Source organism: Paramacrobiotus metropolitanus, unplaced genomic scaffold, assembly GCF_019649055.1.
Source record: "Paramacrobiotus metropolitanus isolate TYO unplaced genomic scaffold, Prichtersi_v1.0 Parri_scaffold0000015, whole genome shotgun sequence".
Lineage (NCBI taxonomy): Eukaryota > Metazoa > Tardigrada > Eutardigrada > Parachela > Macrobiotidae > Paramacrobiotus > Paramacrobiotus metropolitanus.
This window is the reverse complement of record NW_026570235.1, coordinates 1,005,629-1,026,745: the sequence shown is the minus strand read 5'-3', so window position 1 is coordinate 1,026,745 and position 21,117 is coordinate 1,005,629. Positions and strand designations below refer to the sequence as shown.

General features: G+C 40.2%; 4 protein-coding genes across 6 annotated transcripts; 2 read left to right on the top strand and 2 right to left on the bottom strand.

Moving 5' to 3' along the window:
- Positions 1-1,668: 1,668 nt before the first annotated feature.
- On the bottom strand, positions 1,669-4,554 carry LOC129584870 (IDLSRF-like peptide). The gene is made up of 4 exons (XM_055477251.1): positions 4,207-4,554; positions 4,006-4,146; positions 2,543-2,695; positions 1,669-2,102 (listed from the first exon to the last, which is right to left on the bottom strand). The coding sequence occupies exons 1-4, from the start codon at positions 4,370-4,372 to the stop codon at positions 1,903-1,905; spliced, it is 660 nt and encodes a 219-aa protein (XP_055333226.1). The 5' UTR covers positions 4,373-4,554; the 3' UTR covers positions 1,669-1,902.
- Positions 4,555-5,093: 539 nt separating this feature from the next.
- LOC129584869 (uncharacterized) lies at positions 5,094-8,092 on the top strand. Of its 2 annotated transcripts, none has more exons than XM_055477250.1 (4): positions 5,094-5,137; positions 6,547-6,586; positions 6,944-7,260; positions 7,596-8,092. In XM_055477250.1, exons 3-4 carry the CDS (start codon positions 6,948-6,950, stop codon positions 7,925-7,927), a joined length of 645 nt encoding a protein of 214 aa, XP_055333225.1. In that variant the 5' UTR covers positions 5,094-5,137; positions 6,547-6,586; positions 6,944-6,947; the 3' UTR covers positions 7,928-8,092. The 2 variants fall into 2 exon arrangements, with proteins under 2 accessions (XP_055333225.1, XP_055333224.1); XM_055477249.1 differs by lacking the exon at positions 5,094-5,137 and adding an exon at positions 6,287-6,392 and having other exon boundaries at positions 7,596-8,091.
- On the bottom strand, positions 7,946-11,322 carry LOC129584867 (low-density lipoprotein receptor-related protein 2-like). The gene is made up of 5 exons (XM_055477247.1): positions 10,926-11,322; positions 10,335-10,758; positions 9,712-10,042; positions 9,320-9,641; positions 7,946-9,065 (listed from the first exon to the last, which is right to left on the bottom strand). Exons 1-5 carry the CDS (start codon positions 11,311-11,313, stop codon positions 8,251-8,253), a joined length of 2,280 nt encoding a protein of 759 aa, XP_055333222.1. The 5' UTR covers positions 11,314-11,322; the 3' UTR covers positions 7,946-8,250.
- Positions 11,323-13,076: 1,754 nt separating this feature from the next.
- LOC129584983 (sprouty-related, EVH1 domain-containing protein 1-like) lies at positions 13,077-20,243 on the top strand. 2 transcript variants are annotated; one of them, XM_055477454.1, is made up of 5 exons: positions 13,077-13,629; positions 17,618-17,825; positions 18,273-18,441; positions 18,506-18,582; positions 18,953-20,243. In XM_055477454.1, the coding sequence occupies exons 1-5, from the start codon at positions 13,607-13,609 to the stop codon at positions 19,979-19,981; spliced, it is 1,506 nt and encodes a 501-aa protein (XP_055333429.1). In that variant the 5' UTR covers positions 13,077-13,606; the 3' UTR covers positions 19,982-20,243. The 2 variants fall into 2 exon arrangements, with proteins under 2 accessions (XP_055333429.1, XP_055333428.1); XM_055477453.1 differs by lacking the exon at positions 13,077-13,629 and adding an exon at positions 14,827-15,316.
- The last annotated feature ends 874 nt before the right edge of the window (positions 20,244-21,117 follow it).

The following is a 21,117-nucleotide window of genomic DNA, read 5'->3' as shown; positions in this document are numbered from 1 at the left end:
GTAGTCTACTCTTTCTTGTAGACAAGATGGCATTTTTTTTCTTATGCTGAATATAATGCGCTGGACATGCGAAGATGATTGAGACCGCGTTACAGCTAAAGAACACTTTATTGTTGGTGTTTCTTTGATGTTCTTCTTGATTAAATCCGATGATTAAGCCGGTGGCTATTAGCGACTGGGTTGTACTTGCAGGTTGTAAGCGCCGTGCTGCGCAATTATAAGCCTTTTGTATAGTGCAGACTAATAACACCATCCATCTAATTTTGCATAACTGCCGAAGATCACTTTCAAAACTTTCCCCTATCACATAATAATTATAGATGTAAACATTGTGCAGTATACCGCTATAAAAGCTTTTTTGTCCTGATGCAACTGACTGTTTTCCGGCAGTTTCAAAAGGTAAAGATCGATCTTTTTCCGAAACAGTGTACCTGTGCCGGTTAGTAAGATAGAATTTAATATGAAAGCAATTTTCTTTCACATCGAATTCCATGTGGACAACTTCTTCCTGTATAGAACGTGACGTAAATTAAAACCACAACTTCAAGAAGTTCTATATCAAAGCTCCTTTCTCCACATAAACTGGAGAAGACATGCTACAACGAAAAAATCTAAGGGTAGAGAACCATTCTATGCAACGGCATTAATAGCAATTCAGTCGAGTAAACAGTATATCGTGTTTTGATTCTTGCCAAAGTCAAAGTAAAACGAAAACGATACCGACGTAATAATAACGTTTGTGATTAATAATAATACTGTGCAGATCGCTAGTCCGACATCCGCCTCTATTAATCATCCACTAATTATCTCTAAGTTTAATAATATGTGTCGCATATCTTAACGAAAGCGAAAATATACGTGCCAGATACACAATATGCAGGCGAGCTAATGGTGAAAAATGATCTGGTAAAAAACGTTGAAGTGCTCTTCGCAATCCATGCAGTTAGCCAGCAGTGTTACGTTTCCAGTATTGATGGTAGCTGTCTAGCGTCAACATTAACACAATTTTTTGCGAATCAATTATTTTTTATTGGGTTAACGAGAAATAAATAAAGGCAGTCAACGCTTGTTAAGAAAAGCATTCCGTGATCAAGAAAAAGCACGGCAGGACAGTATCGACACTTTTACGCTAATTGTGCATCACCAGCTGCAGCTGTGGTAGACATTACTGATGCACATGCAGTACTGTAATAGGGTACAAGGTACAGCAAAAGCTAACTGTAATGGTAAGAAATAATAAGGAAAATTTATGTACTCGTACAATACTGTATGATATTGCATTGTATTGTATAGTGTGCTTTCCGCAGTGTGCTTTCCGCAGTTCGCCGTCTGCTGTCTTGTTGTACGAGTGTCACGTACTGCATTACAACTCTATGGCGTTTAAAACCGGTAACTTGTTCATGTTGTTATACTGTTATGCTCCCCGCATAGTTTAATTAATTTTAGTGCTTTTTTTAAAGTGGTAAACTCATGCGCATATATGTTAAGGACCGTCTGTCATGTATTTCAGTTAATAATCAAGTATGTTGTATAGCACTGTATACTGCACAGTATTTACTGCACGGTCACTAGCAGAGAGGGTAACTCTCTGCTAGTGACCTTATGCAAAAACATTAGCCTTTTTGCGCTTACAATTATAAAGGCACTTCAGCTATATAGGGAAGTTGCTTACTAAACCGTAGCATTTAGGTAACAAAATATATTGACTGCATAGCCACTTGACCTTTACGAATGCACTGGAGCCACCTTACCATAAATTATTGGTATACAACACAATTAAAGTTAAAGCAAAAGATTTAAAAGTCAAAGTCAGATCGTAGCGATTCGAAAATAAAGAATGTATCAGAATTGCGGCTTGACATGTCAGTTAACAGTTTTTAGTTCAAGGCTATCTATAAACATCTATCGTTGAACCACAAATCCGGTGGCAATCAGCTTGTCCAAGAAGAACTTAATATCGGACAATTCGGCATCGGAAATCCCCAGCCCGTGGAGATCTTCTGTGTTCCCGGATTCGGTGGCAGTTAAAATGTTTCGAAATCGTTCAATGTTTTCCTGACCCATGTTTGTAGCAGCGCCAAAGTCGTTGATGGTTGGGCTTCCTGCAGTAAGCAATGGGATGTGTTTGAGTAAAATATTTTTGTCATATCTTTGATGGGGTTTATATTTGTGGGTTGCATCATTCATGCGCATGTTCGATCATATCTAAGAAAAATTTCGTAAGCATAGTAAGAGTGCATCGTTAATACTTAAATTTTCGATTTGAAAATGGACTGTGTAAACATTTAAAAGCGCATATTTCTCTATTCCTTAAATAAGTGTGGAAATTTGTTCTAAAAGTAACGTCAATTCAGGTTAGACGAAATAGACTAGTTTTATACGGACAAGCTTATTTTAACTACCCAGTAGAAGGTAAGTAGTGGTTTTGCAGTTAAGCAATTGTACATTGTATGAAATTAACCTTAAGATCCAAATATTCTCTACCGTCTTTGATTGATAATTACATGATCAGGTTCAAATATTGGGCCCCATATGAGCTTACCGGACAAAGCAACAGCAACATTAGCCACTCCACCCATTTTTTCCATGTTGTTTTTTGCCACCGGTCCGAAAACCTTTTCCAGAAAGTTCGATCCATGCGATTTCAGGAGGTTATGAAAGAAAGTCGCCGTTTCTTGGACAGGTGGACGCTTTGCTGTTAAGACACACTGTTTAATAATTCAGTTGTATTTATTATGCATTTGTAATACTGTTTTCCTGTCTATATTTGTAATGCTGTCTGCGTTCAGGACCAAATTACGCATGTGTTATACCTGAAATTAAATACAAATGTAGGTGATTTTTTTTAATATATCCTTCATATGAGTTATTTCTGTTTGGTAGACGTACATATTCGGTGCTTAATAATTTTTAGTTTTTTATATGCATACATTATTATATAAACTCATGAGCATTATATAGCTCATTACTTGTACTTCCAGTGTTGTACACTGGTAATTTATTAATTTTCATAATAATATAGATGCGTTGTTGTCTTTGTAAATCTGACAACAAGCAAATCAGGTCTGTCAATTATCTAATTACGTTTACAAATGAAGTTCCCTACACAAGGAGGGCTAGCGTCTGTAATGATGAATTAAGGAGTCATATAAAACTAACTACAACAGATGAAAATTAAGGGTGCGCTCACCAGTCAGTATTATGCTCTAAAAACTCGGCATGCGTGACTATTGTCTAGCAAGAGAAGTATTAAAATGTGCGTGAGTGCAAAAAGGGACGCGTTTTGGGATAGACAAGCGCCCTTGGCCACAATAGCACAATGCATCGGGTTTTCTCCCGTTGATTTGCTTGAAGTCATCATTTATGGACCAATTTCATGGATCATTAAATTTATTTTATGATTTATACTAGCGTAATTCCAGTAAAAGATGGTTGAGTAGCGTAGAGTGTTGCGTCAAGTGCCCTGGGGTGTTAAATTTATATGAGCCATTAATATTGAATTTCGTGCAGTATAATATCTATATTCTGTAATTTGAGTACTTTCCAACACATATCCGCGTTGCGCATGCTGCCGGCTTACGTTTTCCACTACTGGAAGTTGCTACTTAAATAGATACTACGAGTAGTGCAAGATAAAGTTGCCCTTTCTACATATACAAATATACCCTTATAACTTTCGGCCTTTTTGTGTACTTCATCTGTTCAAACGTTAGGCAATAAAAATTGTCAAATAATTTAGAAAAATAATTTAATAATCTTGGTTATTAAGGATAGTTCGCGCAGTCTATGTAAGAGTGCGTGCGGGACTTCTGCCCTTGACCTTAAAGTTTCACATAACATAAACATAGCATAGGACAAATTTTACAGCCACGCGGCCGGGATTACTAACTTTAAATCCTTAAGAATTATAACGTAGCAGCAATCAGATTCTACAGCGACTCAGTAAGGAGCTTAGCGGTAGCCGTTCCTAGTTTACCGTTAGTTGGCTCGAGCATTCAGTTTTACCTGCTGAGCACAAGGCTTTGTTTTCATCATATCCATCCGGACAATCAGGACTACCATCACATACGAAGCCGAGAGAGATGCATTTTTTGACAATTCCGGGACACATGAACGGTTCCGTGGGAGGACAGGCAGCCACTACCGCTTTGGAAAAACATTTCACAAAGGTCAACTTGGCACATATAGATGTAAAAGTATTCTTACCATTGCGCCGGACAAATCGTATTCCAAAAGGAAGTCGAGCAAAATTATCGAATTCACTGGGATCGTTCTCCACGTTCTCGGTATATCCACGACTTCCAGACAGGCAAATTGCAAAGGTCACCAATGCAAAGCATACCTTTAGACTCGTCGCTGGACAGTTATACATGATTGACTCGGAATATCAAAAAATAAAAGAGCAAGTAAGGCTTTTCCCCAATATGTTCAACCGGAACACTAGAATATTCGCTGCAGTGTGACCTGTGAAGAGAAAAGCTCTTACTGGCTCACAGATTGGAATATGCCGAGGTCTTTAATAAATCAGGAACCCAGTTGAAGAGGAAGAGAGGGATGAATTAGTGACGCACTTGCCTGTGTGCGACCTGATCTGGATTATCACTTTACTCGGGGAAGCTGCTAGATCACGCCCTTCTGTGGGATAGCCGGCGCAGCGCGCGCCAACAACGCATTGTGCTGGTGCGATCCGCCGACAGTAATGCTGTGCCCACAAAATGATTTCGTGACGGTAATATAGAGTCCAAACATCACACGGCCAGTTAATGTCTGTTGAGTTGATTTCCAAATTAAAAAACCATATTTTCATGATGCACTTAAGCGAATACTAATGGGTTTTACTGTATAAATGCGGGATTAATAAATATGCAATGCCATTTCAACAGGAATTCTGGCTAATGTCTTGCACAAACAGAGTTATATCGGCAGCTGCGCCGGTGTACCCATAATTTTACCTTTTAGTTGTTATATACTGGCATAGAGGGCGGACAGCGTGATTACTTGAATACACACTTTTTGCATTTATCACCTCCAAATACAGATGTAAAAATAGCTGGGTTGCACGATATTTTTTTCAAGTCTAAAGTGTCCTCGAAATTCCCACGTATTAGATTCAGCTTGTGTACAATACGGATAAACGGTATTTCGAATTTCGATCTTATTAAAAATGAGTTAGCCATTGATTTTGCTGAGGATCTATGATTCCATTTCGGTTTTGTAATAACATTAGTATTTATTTCACTATCGCAACATGCGTAGCAGTGCAGGCTGCTAGAAACGCTAAAACGCCAGCCTTTCAATTTACTGTAATGTTCACCCATAAACTGTGGATGAATATTTATGAATCTGACAAATCTTGAGATTACCGGCCAGCCGCATTTATTGGCGAACAAAAGCCCGCACGCCCAGGGAGACTCGGGGAATACAAAAATACCCCGTAGGAATTGTTGACTTCGAAACAGCGACAATGCCAAAGAAGGGACAGTATTCAGCAGCGCAGCCACATGGGTGCAGTGCAGCAGTAATCATTGTCACACAGAACAGTTGTAAACTGCAAAATTGCTGTCGTATACCCTGTATTTATTCCATTGCACATGAAAATTATTACTTTGGTTCTGGAACAGCAGTACTTTCGAAACTGTATTTCCAGTTCAGAGAATACTTTTTTTCACATATAATTATTTATCTGAAAATCTTTGTTGATACAGCTTATTCCGGAACAGGAATATCTGTACAGGAAGTCAGCTGTAAATGTTCGAGTAATCTGCAAATAGCGCACGTGGAATTTGGTGCTTCGGTACAATTAAGCGCGCTCTGTGAGTGACCAAAGAAAATCACGTCGGACACGAAAAGTCAACACTTCGACTGGAAGCCGGCAGCTCTGCCTTCGCAGCAAGTCTTTCGCAACATTCTAATGCCTACATGCAGACTGTTTCTAGTGTGATATTATTCTTCCACACCGGTCTCAATCCGAATTCTTCAACACCAAACCGAATTATAAAATTAATATAAATCACAGTCTGTATTCCTCACTCATTTTGAATTATGTTCACAAAATGTTATGTCCGTTTAATTTACGGACGTTCAATTTGAGCAGTGGAGAATTCTTATTTAGCTAAATCATTTTCTCGAGAATTCAGAATACGGATGGCTATTTTTTTATTTTTAAAATAACGTGGAGAGTTAAAGCAAAGGCAGTAGGAACGTTTGTAATAAAATTACTATGGTGATTTGTGCTCAAGTGTGTGATTTAGAAGGTCACCTTCAAAGTATTACGTGGGTTTTCCGTGGCACCTTCAACTTACCACACGAGTGCGCAACATCTTCTGTAATAAATTTAGCCAAGGCTTATTCGTATTTCGAAGTAGTTCAACCAACCCAGTTTTAATTAAAAAGTACGAAAGCGCTGGTTTGACCGTTTAAGGTTTCTCAGGCTCAAATTAAACGAGAATTTTACCGCATGCATCTACGTAATCGCAAGAGCTTTAGGAACAACAATTCATTTTTGCAGCTGCTGTTATGGTCACCTTGAATGTTTGTTTGTTGCAGTGGCCCACTTAACGTTGCCCTTAACACACTATGTAGACACGTAAGTACAAGAAAAAGCATTACCAATAATTGTGCGAAAAAAGCATTTTTTGTAGATTTGTTTTGCACGGACAATTCTTTCTTGAATTTACATAATTATGACATATGCCGAGGTGAGACTTAGTAACAAACTTAATAAAATTAAACATAAGTTTTTTTGTGACAATAGCGGTGTTTGCAAACGCTTAATTAAGCCCATAATAACTATTACGTCAATTGAAGTAATCAAAAGATGGCAATGAAAAAATGCCGTACTTCACCATACACTCTTGCGTATTGTTTGTTCAGCTTATTAGTCATGTGACACGTGATACAAAAACAATATATTTATATCTGCAAAATACGTTTGCCTCATAAGGTTCATGAAACCGGCAAAAAATAAGAACGCCCACATTGCGCATTACCTGAAATTGAAAGACTGGATTACTGCACTAACGCAACAACAACTGCCACTGGAAGACGTTATAAGTGGGCATCGAGCCTTGAAGGGGAAGGAAGATTTAGATTTAATTAACGAGCCTCTGGATAAGTACCGGAACTTGGCTTACCGACCCCCTAAGCCACAATGTGTAGCAGAAAGCGCAAGCTGGAACAAAAATATCGAAAACCTATACAGATATCGCACTGCCGGCTACTGCGATGAAGTTTATTACTGGATAATACATAAAAGCGCAGGTAACATTGTAAATACGATAGATACAATTAGAAGCGCAGTTTTGCTATTTTGGTGGATATTGCCTGATGGGAAGCAGGATTGGATGTTACCTGTATAGGTTAAGTACTTGTTTATAGAAGTTAATGGGCTTTATTTATGTCTTCATATTCGTCCAGTTCGCCGTAACTTTACTTTTGCAAATTGCAGTAAATCTGCATTTTCCTTAAGCCCATGTTCCCGTGCCAGTGGTTAACGCGATAATTAATTTCAAAACAACAGAATCAGGAGGAAAAAAACTTACTGTATTTATTATGACTTAAAAAAAATTAATGAAACTAATTTCTTATGTCCCTAGCAAAGCAATGGGAGCTAAATGGGTTCATTAAGGAACTTCCAAGTCTACAAAAAGGACGCAGGATTCGAATTGGTCCATTCCGAGAATGCACTGATAATAAACTCAGCCAGCTTCGCCTTAATTATTACGACGAACGATACATGCGGAAAGATCAGAACATTATAGAGATACTGCAACAAGGGCTGGCCGGAGCTCAAAATGACCTGATAAAAAAATCTGCTAATGCTGTTTCGGCAGATCATGACAAATTAGCCAAGAAAAAAGACCCAAAAGTAAAGATCAACGGCAAAAAACAGAATGCGCCATCCGCTGCGGACGTTGTGCCTCGGTGAACGAAAACGAAGGTGACGTAAAAGTGAGCAAAAGCTTTAATACTCGCATAACTTGGTTCTAAAATAATATTATCGCCAGTGTTAATACCCATGCGAAAAAATTACAAAAGCTACAAGGTGCACAAACTTTCACATGTATGTGTAAAAAACTAGTAAATATGATAAACAACATTCATCCAAAGAAGACAAAAACCTAATACAATACCAATAGAAAAAAGTATAAAAATCTTCCAGCAGAAACAAATGTCACGGGTCGAATATGCCAGGAACAATCCAGAATATCACAAAAAGCATTCATAATATAGAAATCGTTTACTCTGGAATTAGCCAAGAAGGGAGGCGGCAGGTGATTCTAACGCATCCGGATACGTAACGTTGCGGTCCTTGTGAAACTTTACAACATATCCCGGATGAGGAATGTTCTCGTAGCACGGATTGGTCTGGCTACCGGTGATACAAGAGGGTTGACGGCGTGCTTTTGGTCGCAGTGATTCCACGTCGTAATCGAAAAGAAGGCTTTTCTCATCACCGTATTCCGCTCGGCGAAGGTGTTTTCGGAATATAATAATAGCCACGGCGATTACTATTACGCACAAAATACACGCACAAATTATTCCGGCCACGGTGGACGAGCTGTACTTTCCCTGATTAGGCGCAACCAAAGCTTCCCGCTGAATATGATCATCCAAGAGCACACACTTGGTATCGTTCACCAGCTGATAGCCACTCTGACAGACGCAAGTGTAATAGTGAGAGACACGAGCCAGGCATATTTGGTCGCAGAGACTAACAGCGGGTTCGCAAGGAGAATCGAAATGGGGCTGCCGCGATGGATGCACAGCCACTATTCCCAACGGACGCATCGACATGTCGTGCACTAGCTGGAAATCGCTCCCGTTGGTCAGTACGCTGTAAATGCCCCGGTGCGTCCACTCCGTCCAGTAGAGACGATTGCCGATCATTGTTAAGCCGAACGGATGTGAGGATGCCATGCGGAAAACCGTGCGCCGGTCGTCCCCGCTGTATGATACTGATTCAATCCAGTCTAACTGAGCATCAATAAAATACAAGCGATCCCAGATATAATCGATTACCAAAGCGTTCGGCCATAACACTTTATGGGAAACGACAACAACTCCTAAACAATAAAACATGTGCACAGTTAGAAATTTAACAAAAAAAAGCAATGCGGCCAGAATTCGGCCTTCTAGTTACGCGGTAGTTATTAATCAATATCACAAGCACTACGTCATTTTCAACTTCTTGCAAAAAAAACCGACAAACTACTGTACACCTATTCGTAAGCTCTTTTCCCAACTTTTTAGCTGTTTTAGCATTAGCAAATCATAATTCACATAATTTTTTCGTATTTCCCATGACTTCGTTACTTACTTGCACTACCGTCCAGCCATGAACGCTCAATCTTCGGCTGTGATCCCCACTGAGCGAAGAACAACAAACGTTTTCCTGGATGAACCGCCAATCCGCGAGGATTATCAATTTCAGCATCGATCACGGGAGCACAATGCGCTGATTTCCTGCTGACAGAACACACTCCAATCTCCGGCTTGCCGGCATCCACGTAATAGAGATTTTCGCTGACCCAGTCGAATGCGATGCTTTCCGGCATGACCATATTCTTGAGAACAACGCTCCGTTCGTGGGTAGATTCGTAGCGGATTATGTGTTTCCGGTCAGCATCGCTGTAGAAAATCTGGAAAATAATGTCATCTCAAATAGCAAGCATCTCCAAAGACTTGCATCTGCACTAAATATCTCCCTACCGTGCTGGATTCAAAGCTATTATTCTGCTTCCAGTCTAGTCCTACAGTCATGGTGGTCAGTTTCCCTTCTGTAAAGAGATCATTATGCCGAAAACCCTCCGTTTCCATGTACCGAATCTCCCCGTCAGTGGAATACATGAGCAACGGAACGTGATGGGCCGATTTGCACGTATGACCATCAAATTCCAGGAGGAAACCGGGAGCGCAGTGACATTTGTACGAGCCTTTCAGATTGATGCACAACTGACTGCAAGGGCCTCCAAGTTGTGAGCCGCTTGTTGCACATTCATCGATATCAGCGCAGGCTCTTCCGTCGGGAGACAGAACATACCTACATAAGGAATTTGCAACATAATTCAGCAGCAATAGTACTTCACAGTCGTAGTATTTCAGTTTCATAGTAAGAATATAAACAATAACACGTCACCGTTATAATCACCATGGCTTTAAATTCTCTCTGCAAACGCAGAGAATGTTTTTGTACTCAAGTTTAAACAATTTAAAGTTACAGTCGAGTAGTAAATAAACAATTGTAAAAACTTTGTTGGTTAGATCAAAGGCAGATTAATTTTTGTTATGGTAATACTGTATTTACCAATAATTTACATTATAAGAGTACATACCCGCGAGGACAAGAACATTTCCGACCCGCCGGAGTAAGGTTACACTTATGGCTGCATTGTCCGTTGTTCTTCTCGCACTCCTTCTCCGCCAGTTTGCAACCAAAGCCCTCGTCCGTTCCGTTTTTACAGTCATTATGATGATCGCAAACCTTACTCAACGGCAGGCACATTGCGGTCCCGTTTAGGGCATCACAGTGGAACTGGTCATGAGCGCAGGTCAACGCCGACACGGCATGGAGAGCTGCGGAATTGGGAGGCAGCGTCCACGCGCCCGGACAGTTGTGTTCATCGCTGCCATCAGCGCAATCAGCGCCCTGATCACACCGCCACGACCTGGGGATGCACTCTCCATTTGCGCAAGCGAAATCAGTACTCGGACACTGCGCTGAGCTAGCAGTTGTGGAGATTTCTACCGTTCCAAGTTCTGCATTAAAATCATGAATCTGTATTACAAATCATTAACCATGAATCTTTATCATCTTAATCAACCTGTATCTTGGCAAATGATTTTATAAAAATAGTTATATCAAGTACAACAATAAATCTACAATAAACTATATATCTGAAAAAAATTATCCAAGCGCACCCTACCGGCCATATATCCGCCTCCAGTTTTGTCTATTTTCTTGCTGACACTGCAGTCCGCCAGGGTTTCATCCGTACCATCGTCGCAGTCCTTGGTCCCGTCGCACACCCACGCTCCTGGTATGCAACGCCCATTTCCACAGCGAAATTCATTTCCGTGACAAGGCGGAAGGGGCGTTGTCGAGCGGCACTCATCGTTCTCCTCATCGGACCTGTCTTTGCAGTCGTGTTTCCCGTCGCACCATTCTTTCTGAGGGATGCACTCCATCTTACTGGCGCACATTCGCTCACCCACGAAGCATGCGTTCGTCTTTGCGCATAATTCCACGTCTTCGTCTTCGTTATCCGGACAATCTTTGGCGTTGTCGCACTTCCAGTGTAGCGGAATGCACATATGACCTGTGATGCAACCAGGTAGCGGTCATTATATCACAGATATGCGGTAACATCCAGACGCTTATTTAAGCGGCTGGAGCTGAATCTTGCAGATCAATTAACCTTTGAATTCTGTATGTTTATATCGCTGGTCGGAACTTACATTAACATAAACTAAAAGTCTGACACTAAATACACTGAACAGCACAATCAATTAAAACGCAAACCATTATTTAGTGAATGCAGTTATTTCAGAAAATTATTTTGATGTATATATGCTACGTACTTTTGGGCATTATTCACGCAATTGCTTGTATTAAGATTCCAGAGGGATACAGTTGCGCCACTACTATCTTGCTATTCATACTACTTTGTCTTGCAGTACATACATACAAATTTCCAGACACACATGCAAACAGCGATTGTCCAGACGCTGACCTTATTTTCATCGATACTACATATACAAACGAGGCATTTGCTTCATTCACATTTGAGCCACACCTTATGAAACTGCGAGCGCACGGTCGCTGATTAATGATAAAAAACACCGTATTTATTAATTATAGTACGCGGTAAGTATCCGAAAGTCGAACAACATGTGTATTGCCAGCAAAACCGCATATTATTATTATAAAAACGATATTATTTTTTGCATACATTATTGTACACAACCTTTCACAAGTGGGAAAAGAAATGTGTGAAGAAACCTTTAAAAAAATCAGGCCTTTTCAGTCTCCCGAATCACAATTTAGATTTACCGTGTTCGTTTCAGAAGGGCTGCAGAAGGAGTTGCAGAAATATTGTACTACTGTCAACAATAAACTATTGTACTTGTCCTTGTATTGTACAACGAAGTGCAATGTTTTGAGATCGCACCTAGCTGTTGACATCGGGATCGAATGTTTCGATGGTTTTTCGGAAACCAATGTTTTCCAGCCGGATTTGTTTTTTCAGCAGTATTAGATGTATGAAACCTGTAGCTTCTGTTCAAAGTTTTGTGCCATGGATGCAGAAAATTGAACATAAAATTGTCGGCATATTCTACTTTAACTGTAAGTAAGTTCAATTCTGTTACAGCAAAAAAAGCATGACTTTCGTCTTTATCATTCGAAATAGCAAAGTTTTGGCTTTAACCGATAATCATTCGGTTGCGTTATAGTACGCCCTGATCGTTATTGTTTAGGACCTCCACGCATTACCAAGAGAAAAATTTTAAGTCTAGTTTTAGGCTTTTAGCCTTTAGGTACCAATTTCTAAAACTATTACTTACTGTATCGCTTTCTGTAAATACTGATAAATTAGCAGTGCCGTCACTCGAACTGCATGTAAATGCACAATAATATAATAAAGAACTTTATTTTCATTCAGCCTGCGTAGGTAGAAGGGACTGCGCTAGAAAAATGCTGTTGACAAAATAAATAGTTTTCTATTTTAAAAAGAACTTAACTTAGAAGAATGAAATACAAGTTTTCTATCAGTCTCTTAATCTGTATTGTATAAAGTGTTATGTTAAAGAGTTCCTACAAACAGGATTAAAATTAAATATTGGTAAGCGTTTTTGTTTCCATGTTTCTTGTTTTCTCGACGTACCGTAGCACGCGCTTTATTATTATGAACGTTTCCGGTAACAATGAATTCCAGCCATTTCCAGTGTCTTGATTTATACCGCGCACCGGGTGACTCACCGCGCTCACACAAAGTGCAAGTTGCAAGTGCAATGGGCGTGTTCGAAGAAAAGTTGTGAATCGGTGCTCTGGCTTCATTCATCTGTCTATCAATCGAATTTGAGAATGGACCAAATAGGACAGACCAGCCCGTATGAGACCGTACTGGCTGTCTAATAACTGAGCCGGTCTGTGTGGCTTATTCAATGTGGAAAAGTGGCAAATCGACAGCCCATAGCGTTATCTCCCATTCAGTTCCGCAGCTTCTGCATATGGCTTTGGTTCTTCCGAGGAAAACTCAGCAATAGCATAAATGAATCCATGGCCAAAATCTCTACTGGCATAGTTCGTAAATTGGATTCATAGGTCCATTCATTTTGTAGTGGATTTTCGGTTTAGTAGTGGAACGTCCTCATGCTGTAGCGGTGTGGCCCGTTAATGTACTGTTTTGGTTTTCATTCGGAATTTGCTTCCACGCTGTGGAAATGATGGTCCATTAAGCTGACATTGGGAAGCCTGGCCCAGTTATCCAACACATCCGGAGCCGTTCAATACGTCTTGGAACAACCAGTTTGTTGTGGCCGAGTTCAGCAGAATGTCAACAGCAACAGCCTTAAGGATTTAGTGGGCATTAATAAGCTTGCAGTCATGAATGAAGAAAGCTTAAGCAGGTACTGTACGTGTGCCAATTAATCGTAAATTCAATACCAGTCGACATTGATTTAAGTTTGAAATTTTCTTTTAATACTGTATGCTGTGACTTAGTAAAATTAGTGTCGCATGTAATGGTTGCAGTGGTACATTTTATCTCAATAATATGATATGCTATGCGCAGTATCGGAATAATTAAATCGGTGGTAATTGGTTAATTATTGTTATTTACTTCAGTAATCAATTGATTACAGATGCTGTATATACTAATAGGTTGAAAATTACCACTGTAACATCCATATAAAGAAGATAAAACAAAATTTTGAGTAGTTCAACTTTCAAATGGAACACACGTGAGCTGTAAATCGTACTGAGTATCGCAGTAATATTTTTTGTTTTCAATTAGGAACATTGTTATTTGTTTCGGCTAATATTGAAAAGTTCTATTGATCGCACTGTCGTACTTATAATATAATGCATATACTGGATATCTGCAGACTGCAGAGGCTCACAGCATGAGCAGTTTTAACAAAAAAATCCGTTTCAAAACTTCGTTCCAGGCTCCAGCAGACCAGCATAAACTGGCATTTTCTCATGTATTGTTATTGTTGTACAAGCACAAGTGAGCAACTGTGTACTGTAACACTGTTTTTCGAAGCTGTAATTGTACGTAGGTTTATTCACTATTGTAATATTTTAATAATTTTGGTCCTTATAGGCCAATTCAGACAGAAACTTACGCGGGATGGCGATCTTGAAAAATCTTAGAAACAGTGAACTACGTAATTTTAAATTACTAAAATTGATTTTTTATTCAGTGTTTCAAGGATTATCATCAACGTTAACGATAGTGTGCGCTCTTGAAAAAATCTAAGATGCACGAGTGTTGCAGTTTTCAAGAGCACGATTGCAGCGCAAATGGTGTCTGTGCGTGGTTTTTGTGTTTGTTGTGAACTGAAATAGAAATCGTGAAGAACGAAATTGCTTTCCAAGTAACTTATAATATATTTCAATTTTAACTGTGACATAGTGTACCTGCGCTCGCAACTATTTTTTTAATATAATTAGTTGTTGCAGAATTTTTTCTGTTTTCTTATGCTAGTGCAAGATGACATGCAGTAGCTTGTAGCATAGAAGTATCAATAGTGCTCCTTTAGGCTTTAGCTATAGGTTTTTCTACTGAGTCTGTTTTTGCTCTTAAATTAAGTTACTCGTTTAGGGGGAATATCGTAAAACTAAACATGCAAACCATTGCAAGGTATTATTCTTTTACTTGACATTGCAGATTTGTAATTTATTGTTTGCTGCATGCTCTGAAAGCGAATTATATCATTTCAGCGCAAGCACAGTGCCGCGCCTATCGCTGGCAGTAAAATTCTTTCTATGTTATCGCGCTTCTTATCGTTTTCCGCTGATTTGTTGGTTGGATCATGTTAAAAGCTACAAATGAAATCCGACGCTCATTAATGTATGAACTGGTCTGGCAAGTGAACTTGCTTGTTTACCGCATTGCAGGAAGTAATTAGATCGAAGTGCTGTCTGGACATGAAATATTCATTTCCAGTGAACTCGTTTTGATGAGATTTGCTCCAGCTAGCTGTACATCTGGTGATCGGCAACAGTACTGTACCGTGTTGATTTTCCCGTCAGTTCAGCAGACATGAAGTCTTGTTGGCCTATATGGCATTACAGGGAGACCATGGCGTAGTACGTATTCACATTCATTAAAGCACGTTAAGGAAGTGGTCATCCGTGACGTGTTACGCTTATTACAACGTTACCGTTGTTTAACATCTTTCAGTTGGAAAGGCAATGTTGCGTAATCGAGCTTTGTATAAGCATAGTGAATAAACGTGCGAATTGATGATATGTTATTCTCATGAAGCTTGCTTTTTGACGTTTGTAATATGCCTGCAGGTGTTTGCGTTTAGCGTAAAAGACAGGCATCGAGACAGTACAGAAGTGCACTATCGCACTTTGTATGTGTGCACGATGGAACAGCAACCTTGAACTATTTTAATATTAATTGCAATTTCGCGTCCAGTGACACTTTCCTTGACAGCAGCAAGGTAATTAAATAAATATAATTGATAATTAGTCAGTCACAAATTGACGCTGCCGCTAAGCGATTTATGGACTGTTTGCTCTTATCAGTCTGGTACTGTAGTGGCTCGCACATCTTGTACCACAGAGTTGGTGTACGGGAAAAATGTGCATCCAATATACACACTCTAACCGGGCAAAACGCACGATTCGCAATCGGCGTGCATTGATAAATTTCTGATGTTTCTCAACTTCTGGTCTGGAGAACCTTCTTGAATATTAAAAAAATTAGAGCTCTAATAATTATTAACTAAATTTATGCTCAAAAGCTGCCATTAACTTAAATCTTGCTATCAGCTCGAATTCAAACACTGATTTGTTGTGGTTTTGGGGTGCCCTGCAGAGTGAGGGGCACGTTCAGCGTCAACATTCTACAGCTACAGAACAATTCGAGTTCTCAGATACAGAGCTTCTTTTCTAAGGTGAATTACAATTTTAAAGAAAATGTTTGATTCTGGACAGATTCAGAAGGAGAGTTCATCTTGAAGTCAAATCAAGCATTATTTCGTAGGCGTGCATTTTGCCCGGTTAGAGTGTGTATATTGGATGCACATTTTTCCCGTACACCAACTCTGTGGTACAAGATGTGCGAGCCACTACAGTACAATAAAAAAAAGACTATGAACGGACACAGAATTCATGCACAGCACTGACAGCAGTGACTGCATCATTTTGGTTACCGGCTTTATCACCCTACAGAACATTAAACACTGGGACTTTCAAAGGGTTAACTTGGGTGTAAACTCTGAAAGTAGCAGGTTGGCAACTTCTAATTTTTTATCCACTGTTTTACTTTTTAGGGTATGACGAACTCTTTCCATGGAGCTGTGAAAAAAAATACAGAGTACATTACTTTTATTACTTATTACCGATTTTGCAAGGCGCGCAGGCCAGAGTAGTATTACTAGTAGTAGTAGTTTATCATATTGCAATATCCCTCCCTATAGCTGCAAGTAGAAAGAAGCCAAAACACAGTAACTTACCTATATGCATAAGTACTGTATTGTATGTTATTAAACTTACCAGTTAGTATTTAAAAGTTACGGATCAACTTTCTCTGGCTAACCAAAAACCCGCTACCTATCTAACGTACATGATACATGTTATTTATAAATTTCCTTTTCAAATATTAAAAGAAAATAATCCGGGAAAAAAGGAAAGTGGAGGAAACTTATTAGTTACCGATTTTAAATGGGCCTCGCTGTAAGGCTTTGCGGTCTGGAGTCGCCCATTGCGCACTTTTTTTAATTCGCAGATCTTATTCTTACTTTTTTTAATTCGCTGATTTTATGAGATACGTATTCTGTACGGTATTTGCATTGGTAGCAGCGTATATAATTTTAACTTTCACCGTACATTTTTATTTCTTAATTGGTTACTGACTGCGATGAAAAACGCCGTCAGTATGTGATTTATGTGTAACAACGAAACCGTGAACTGCTTTGCAAAACCGATTGTAAGGAATAGGAGTACCGGAATAGATCATTATTGCCAACTTAAAATTTTAAGAATAACCCAGAATGGAACATTCGGGGACTGTGTACTTTGATTTAGCAGTGTATGGGTAGCTTTTAATTGTCGCCTTCGCCGCCCATAAATACGAGTAGTCTTATTAAAAACCGCCACATACTTGCGGGCTAGTATTGTAAAGATATAATATCTATATTATGTTTATTTGGAGGAGTGCCATACTGCAGCTTCTGTACGTCTAAGCATTTCCCGCAAATTAGCTGTAATAATGTGGTTTGATGTTTTAATATTCATTTCTTTTCTCTGCGAAGCCTGTATGCGTCAGATTACTGATCATCAAGGTATGCTGATCGGAGTGATTACACATTATTAACTGAATTTAGCCGGTTTGTTACGTGTCCAGCGAAATGAAGGCTACTTGTGGATTTCTTTTAGTGATACCTGCTTGGTGCGTGTTCGGGCGCAAGTTATGACTCGGGACGATTCCACCGGTGGATGGGTACCTGTGGGAGGAGGTGGATTGAGTTATGTGGAACTTCGGCGTATTGCTTTATTAGCCGGGGAGAGTACCAACGTCAGCGATCAGCCAGCCAAACCAAAAATTGAGTTTCTTATCATCGGACGTCGTATAACCGATAACAGCGTAAGTGCTTTGTTTTCCCAACTTTTTCCCTCGGATCCTACGCGGCCTAGATGGGCACCTGGTTGTCGATGCCTCGAAAACAATCTGCGTAACCACTGACGGCAGCTATTGATTTGTTGAATTTGTGCGCTGGTGTTTTCTGATTAGCTTCTGGCGAGTTGCTTACCTAATATTTGTTTGAGGTTTTCTGAAAGTGATGTTCAAACTTAGCCATTGATTTTATATCGGGCCCTGGAAAGATAGTGGGGAAATTGCTGTTTTGGAAGCTAGTTTTAAACTTTGCTGTGAACATGATCTTTTGTGTTTTGGTGGGTATTTAGCAGCTTTGAGTAGTCAGCGTTGTTACATTTTGGACGGAGCTGCATGTATTATCTGTATGCTCCTTTTACCGGATTACTGTTAACACCATAATTCAGTTCTGACAGATGTGCCTATCGTTTATTACAGGTGTGCCTTTCTTGTGCTTTCAAGCGACCGATACAATACAATCAAGTGACACCAACTTTTCGACACTGGCAAATTCAGAATAAAAAGTTTGGATTGACTTTCCAAGCCCAGGGAGATGCAAAAACATTTGACGTGGCCGTTATCGGTGCCATTGCGGAATTAAAAGAGCGTTAGTATCTTGTAAATCTATCCGTTCATCGAGTTATGAAAGTAAGTTTAAGTTTTCATTGTAGTCACACCGGAACCTTCTCCGCGGTCCAGCAGGGCGTATCTGAGTCTGGACAACTCAGACACCGAAAGCGTTTCCGTGGTAAGACAAAGCTGTCCTTTGTGGTTTAGGTTTAAATTTCCATTAATTTCTACACATTCTGACGGTATAACTTCTTTTAATCAATTTTCTACCGATTTTCGTCTGTCTGGGCGCTGGATCATTTTTTGTTGGCATCTGACTTCAACATCTTCGGAATTATACATGTTTACGTCTGCGTTCTGCTGTTGTCAGTACTGTATCAGTGCTTTCATTCTAAAACTGAATGAAGCAGTGCTGGTACCATTGTTGTACTGTTAGTTAACTCGGTCGGGTATTCTACCGTTAGTATTCTACCGTGTCCTTGATGTTTTGTGCTTTTCACCGGTTGTTTATCCAGTGTTATTTGTGTAAATAAAAATTCATTTTCCAGGAGAGCGATGAGCCATCTAGAGGCTCCTATAACCGGCAGACGTACGGTTTTCTCGGCAAGCCTACAATTGGCGAACGGCGCTCGGCTAGCCCGCAACTGTCCTCCGTGTCCGTGCCTTTACCTCTGCGTACCACGCGCTCCAATCAGTCCGCTCAAATGTTGTCCCAACCAGCCGCCAAACGACTCTTGTCCTTGCCAGCCAACATGACCAAATCTCTTTCTTCCCCTTTACATAACGCCACCGTACCGGTACAGCGCGAGACATTTGCACTGCGCAACTCCACCACTCTCTCGCCAGCGGCCTCGGGCAGTCTCAGTGTCCGGAATGCAGCACAGGCCCCACTGTTACCATACTCAAACGCCACCCCCAGCACAACATCCATGGAAAAATACACCTATGTTGATGTTATCAGCACGAAACACGACGATCGCTCATCAACGGCCACCCATTCCGATCCGGCCAGCGGCTCAACACAATCGCATGACTACCACTATCCGGTTGTGGGTGGTGTACAGGGCCAGAAACCGGGTAAACGCGACTCTCTTAGCAGTATTAAAGTGCACAATCTGGACATGATGGCCAGTCATCGGCCGCCGATGCTGCCCATCAAAAGCAAACGCAGTCGCAGCAAAAAACGTGATAATCGCAGCAGTGGCACAAATAAATACTGCCGCAGTGAAAGGAGCCGGTGTAAATACTGCCATGAATTCTACTCGTTGGATAACAATGAGCGGGGGGCATGTGAATTTGCGCCGGATCGTGTGAAGGACGGTATCAACCAGATTACCTGTGTACCGGCTGCGGGACGGATTCTGTGCCATTGTATGCGGGATCCCGAGGGCGAAGGGACGCATCCGTGCAGTTGTGATAGTCTTGGGAAGAGCTGCTTTGGACGCTGGTTAATCGTTGCTGCCTTATCCCTTATTATGCCTTGTTTGTGTTGTTATTATCCCCTGAAGGGATGCTATGAACTCGGCTTGGCCTGTGGAGTATGTGGGGGCAAGCACGAGCCTATGGATCATAGGTGAACCGTGAAGGTTGCTTACGGTTGTTGTTTTTGCTGTGTACAATAAATGTAAATTGTACATGTACAGCAGGCGCTCTTGCAGTTTGCCAATGTTATGAATACTGTTACGGAAATATATTTAATTTTAGACTGTCCTCATGCTGAACAAGTGATAAAATTATGTACTTTTACGGCGGTTCATGATTATATAAATTTTTTTATGCGTTGTGTAGATGAGCAACCTGTTTTTTGTAGGCGATGTGAAAATAAAAACTTGAATAGAATGTGGGGATCTTCTTGGTGCTGTTTTTGTACACCATACCTGTAGTCACCTGCAAGTACGCAGTAGATTTGTGTTTTTGTAACGTGTATTATAACGTCAACGCGCGCACAAAGAAATTATTAACTTTCAAGATGCTTTTATGCAAAACACAGGTTATGATTAAAGTGAACACATAGTGATGAGTATAATGGTTAAGTTATGCCTTCGCAATGATTGTAACGCTTACAAATAAAAATATAAAGGTTGTGTAAAGCTCGTGTACGTGCATCGAGGCGATATTCGGTTGTAATTCTTATTCTGGAGTTAAAACTATCTAAAATCAACTCTTTCCGCCTGCAGTATCAGGATATTTTGTTGGCGTCCTTTATCCTTCATTAACCTACTTCACCAGGATCGAACTGTTTCCGAGTGTGTCCCAGGTTTTGAATATCTCGAGCGCTTATTTATGTAGATGCGTGATTCTGCTAATAAGCCAAGGACTTGCCGTTATTAATTTACTATGCGGTTAAGAAACAAGGTTAGTTGCCGACACCATAACAAACAATCGCACCCTTATTTTCGCTTCCGTAATCGGAACATGTAATATAAGCTTATTTCTGCATCCAGCACGCCCACCACACGGCGTTTGCTTTCAGAGTTTGCGATCCCATGGCCTCAATAGACAATCCAAGAAGCGCAAAATGCCGTAACGTGCATTAAAAACCTGTAAGTGATTACGTACAGCTGTTTCGGCTTGTAACTTCTGAAAATCAAACCGCCCGCATATATTATTAGCCTATTGTAATAAAGTTGATGTATTTTTCACAAACTTGTATTATTACTGGCAACGTTTTCAAAATACCAGCTTTCGCTCAAATCGTCATCGCTGCGATCCC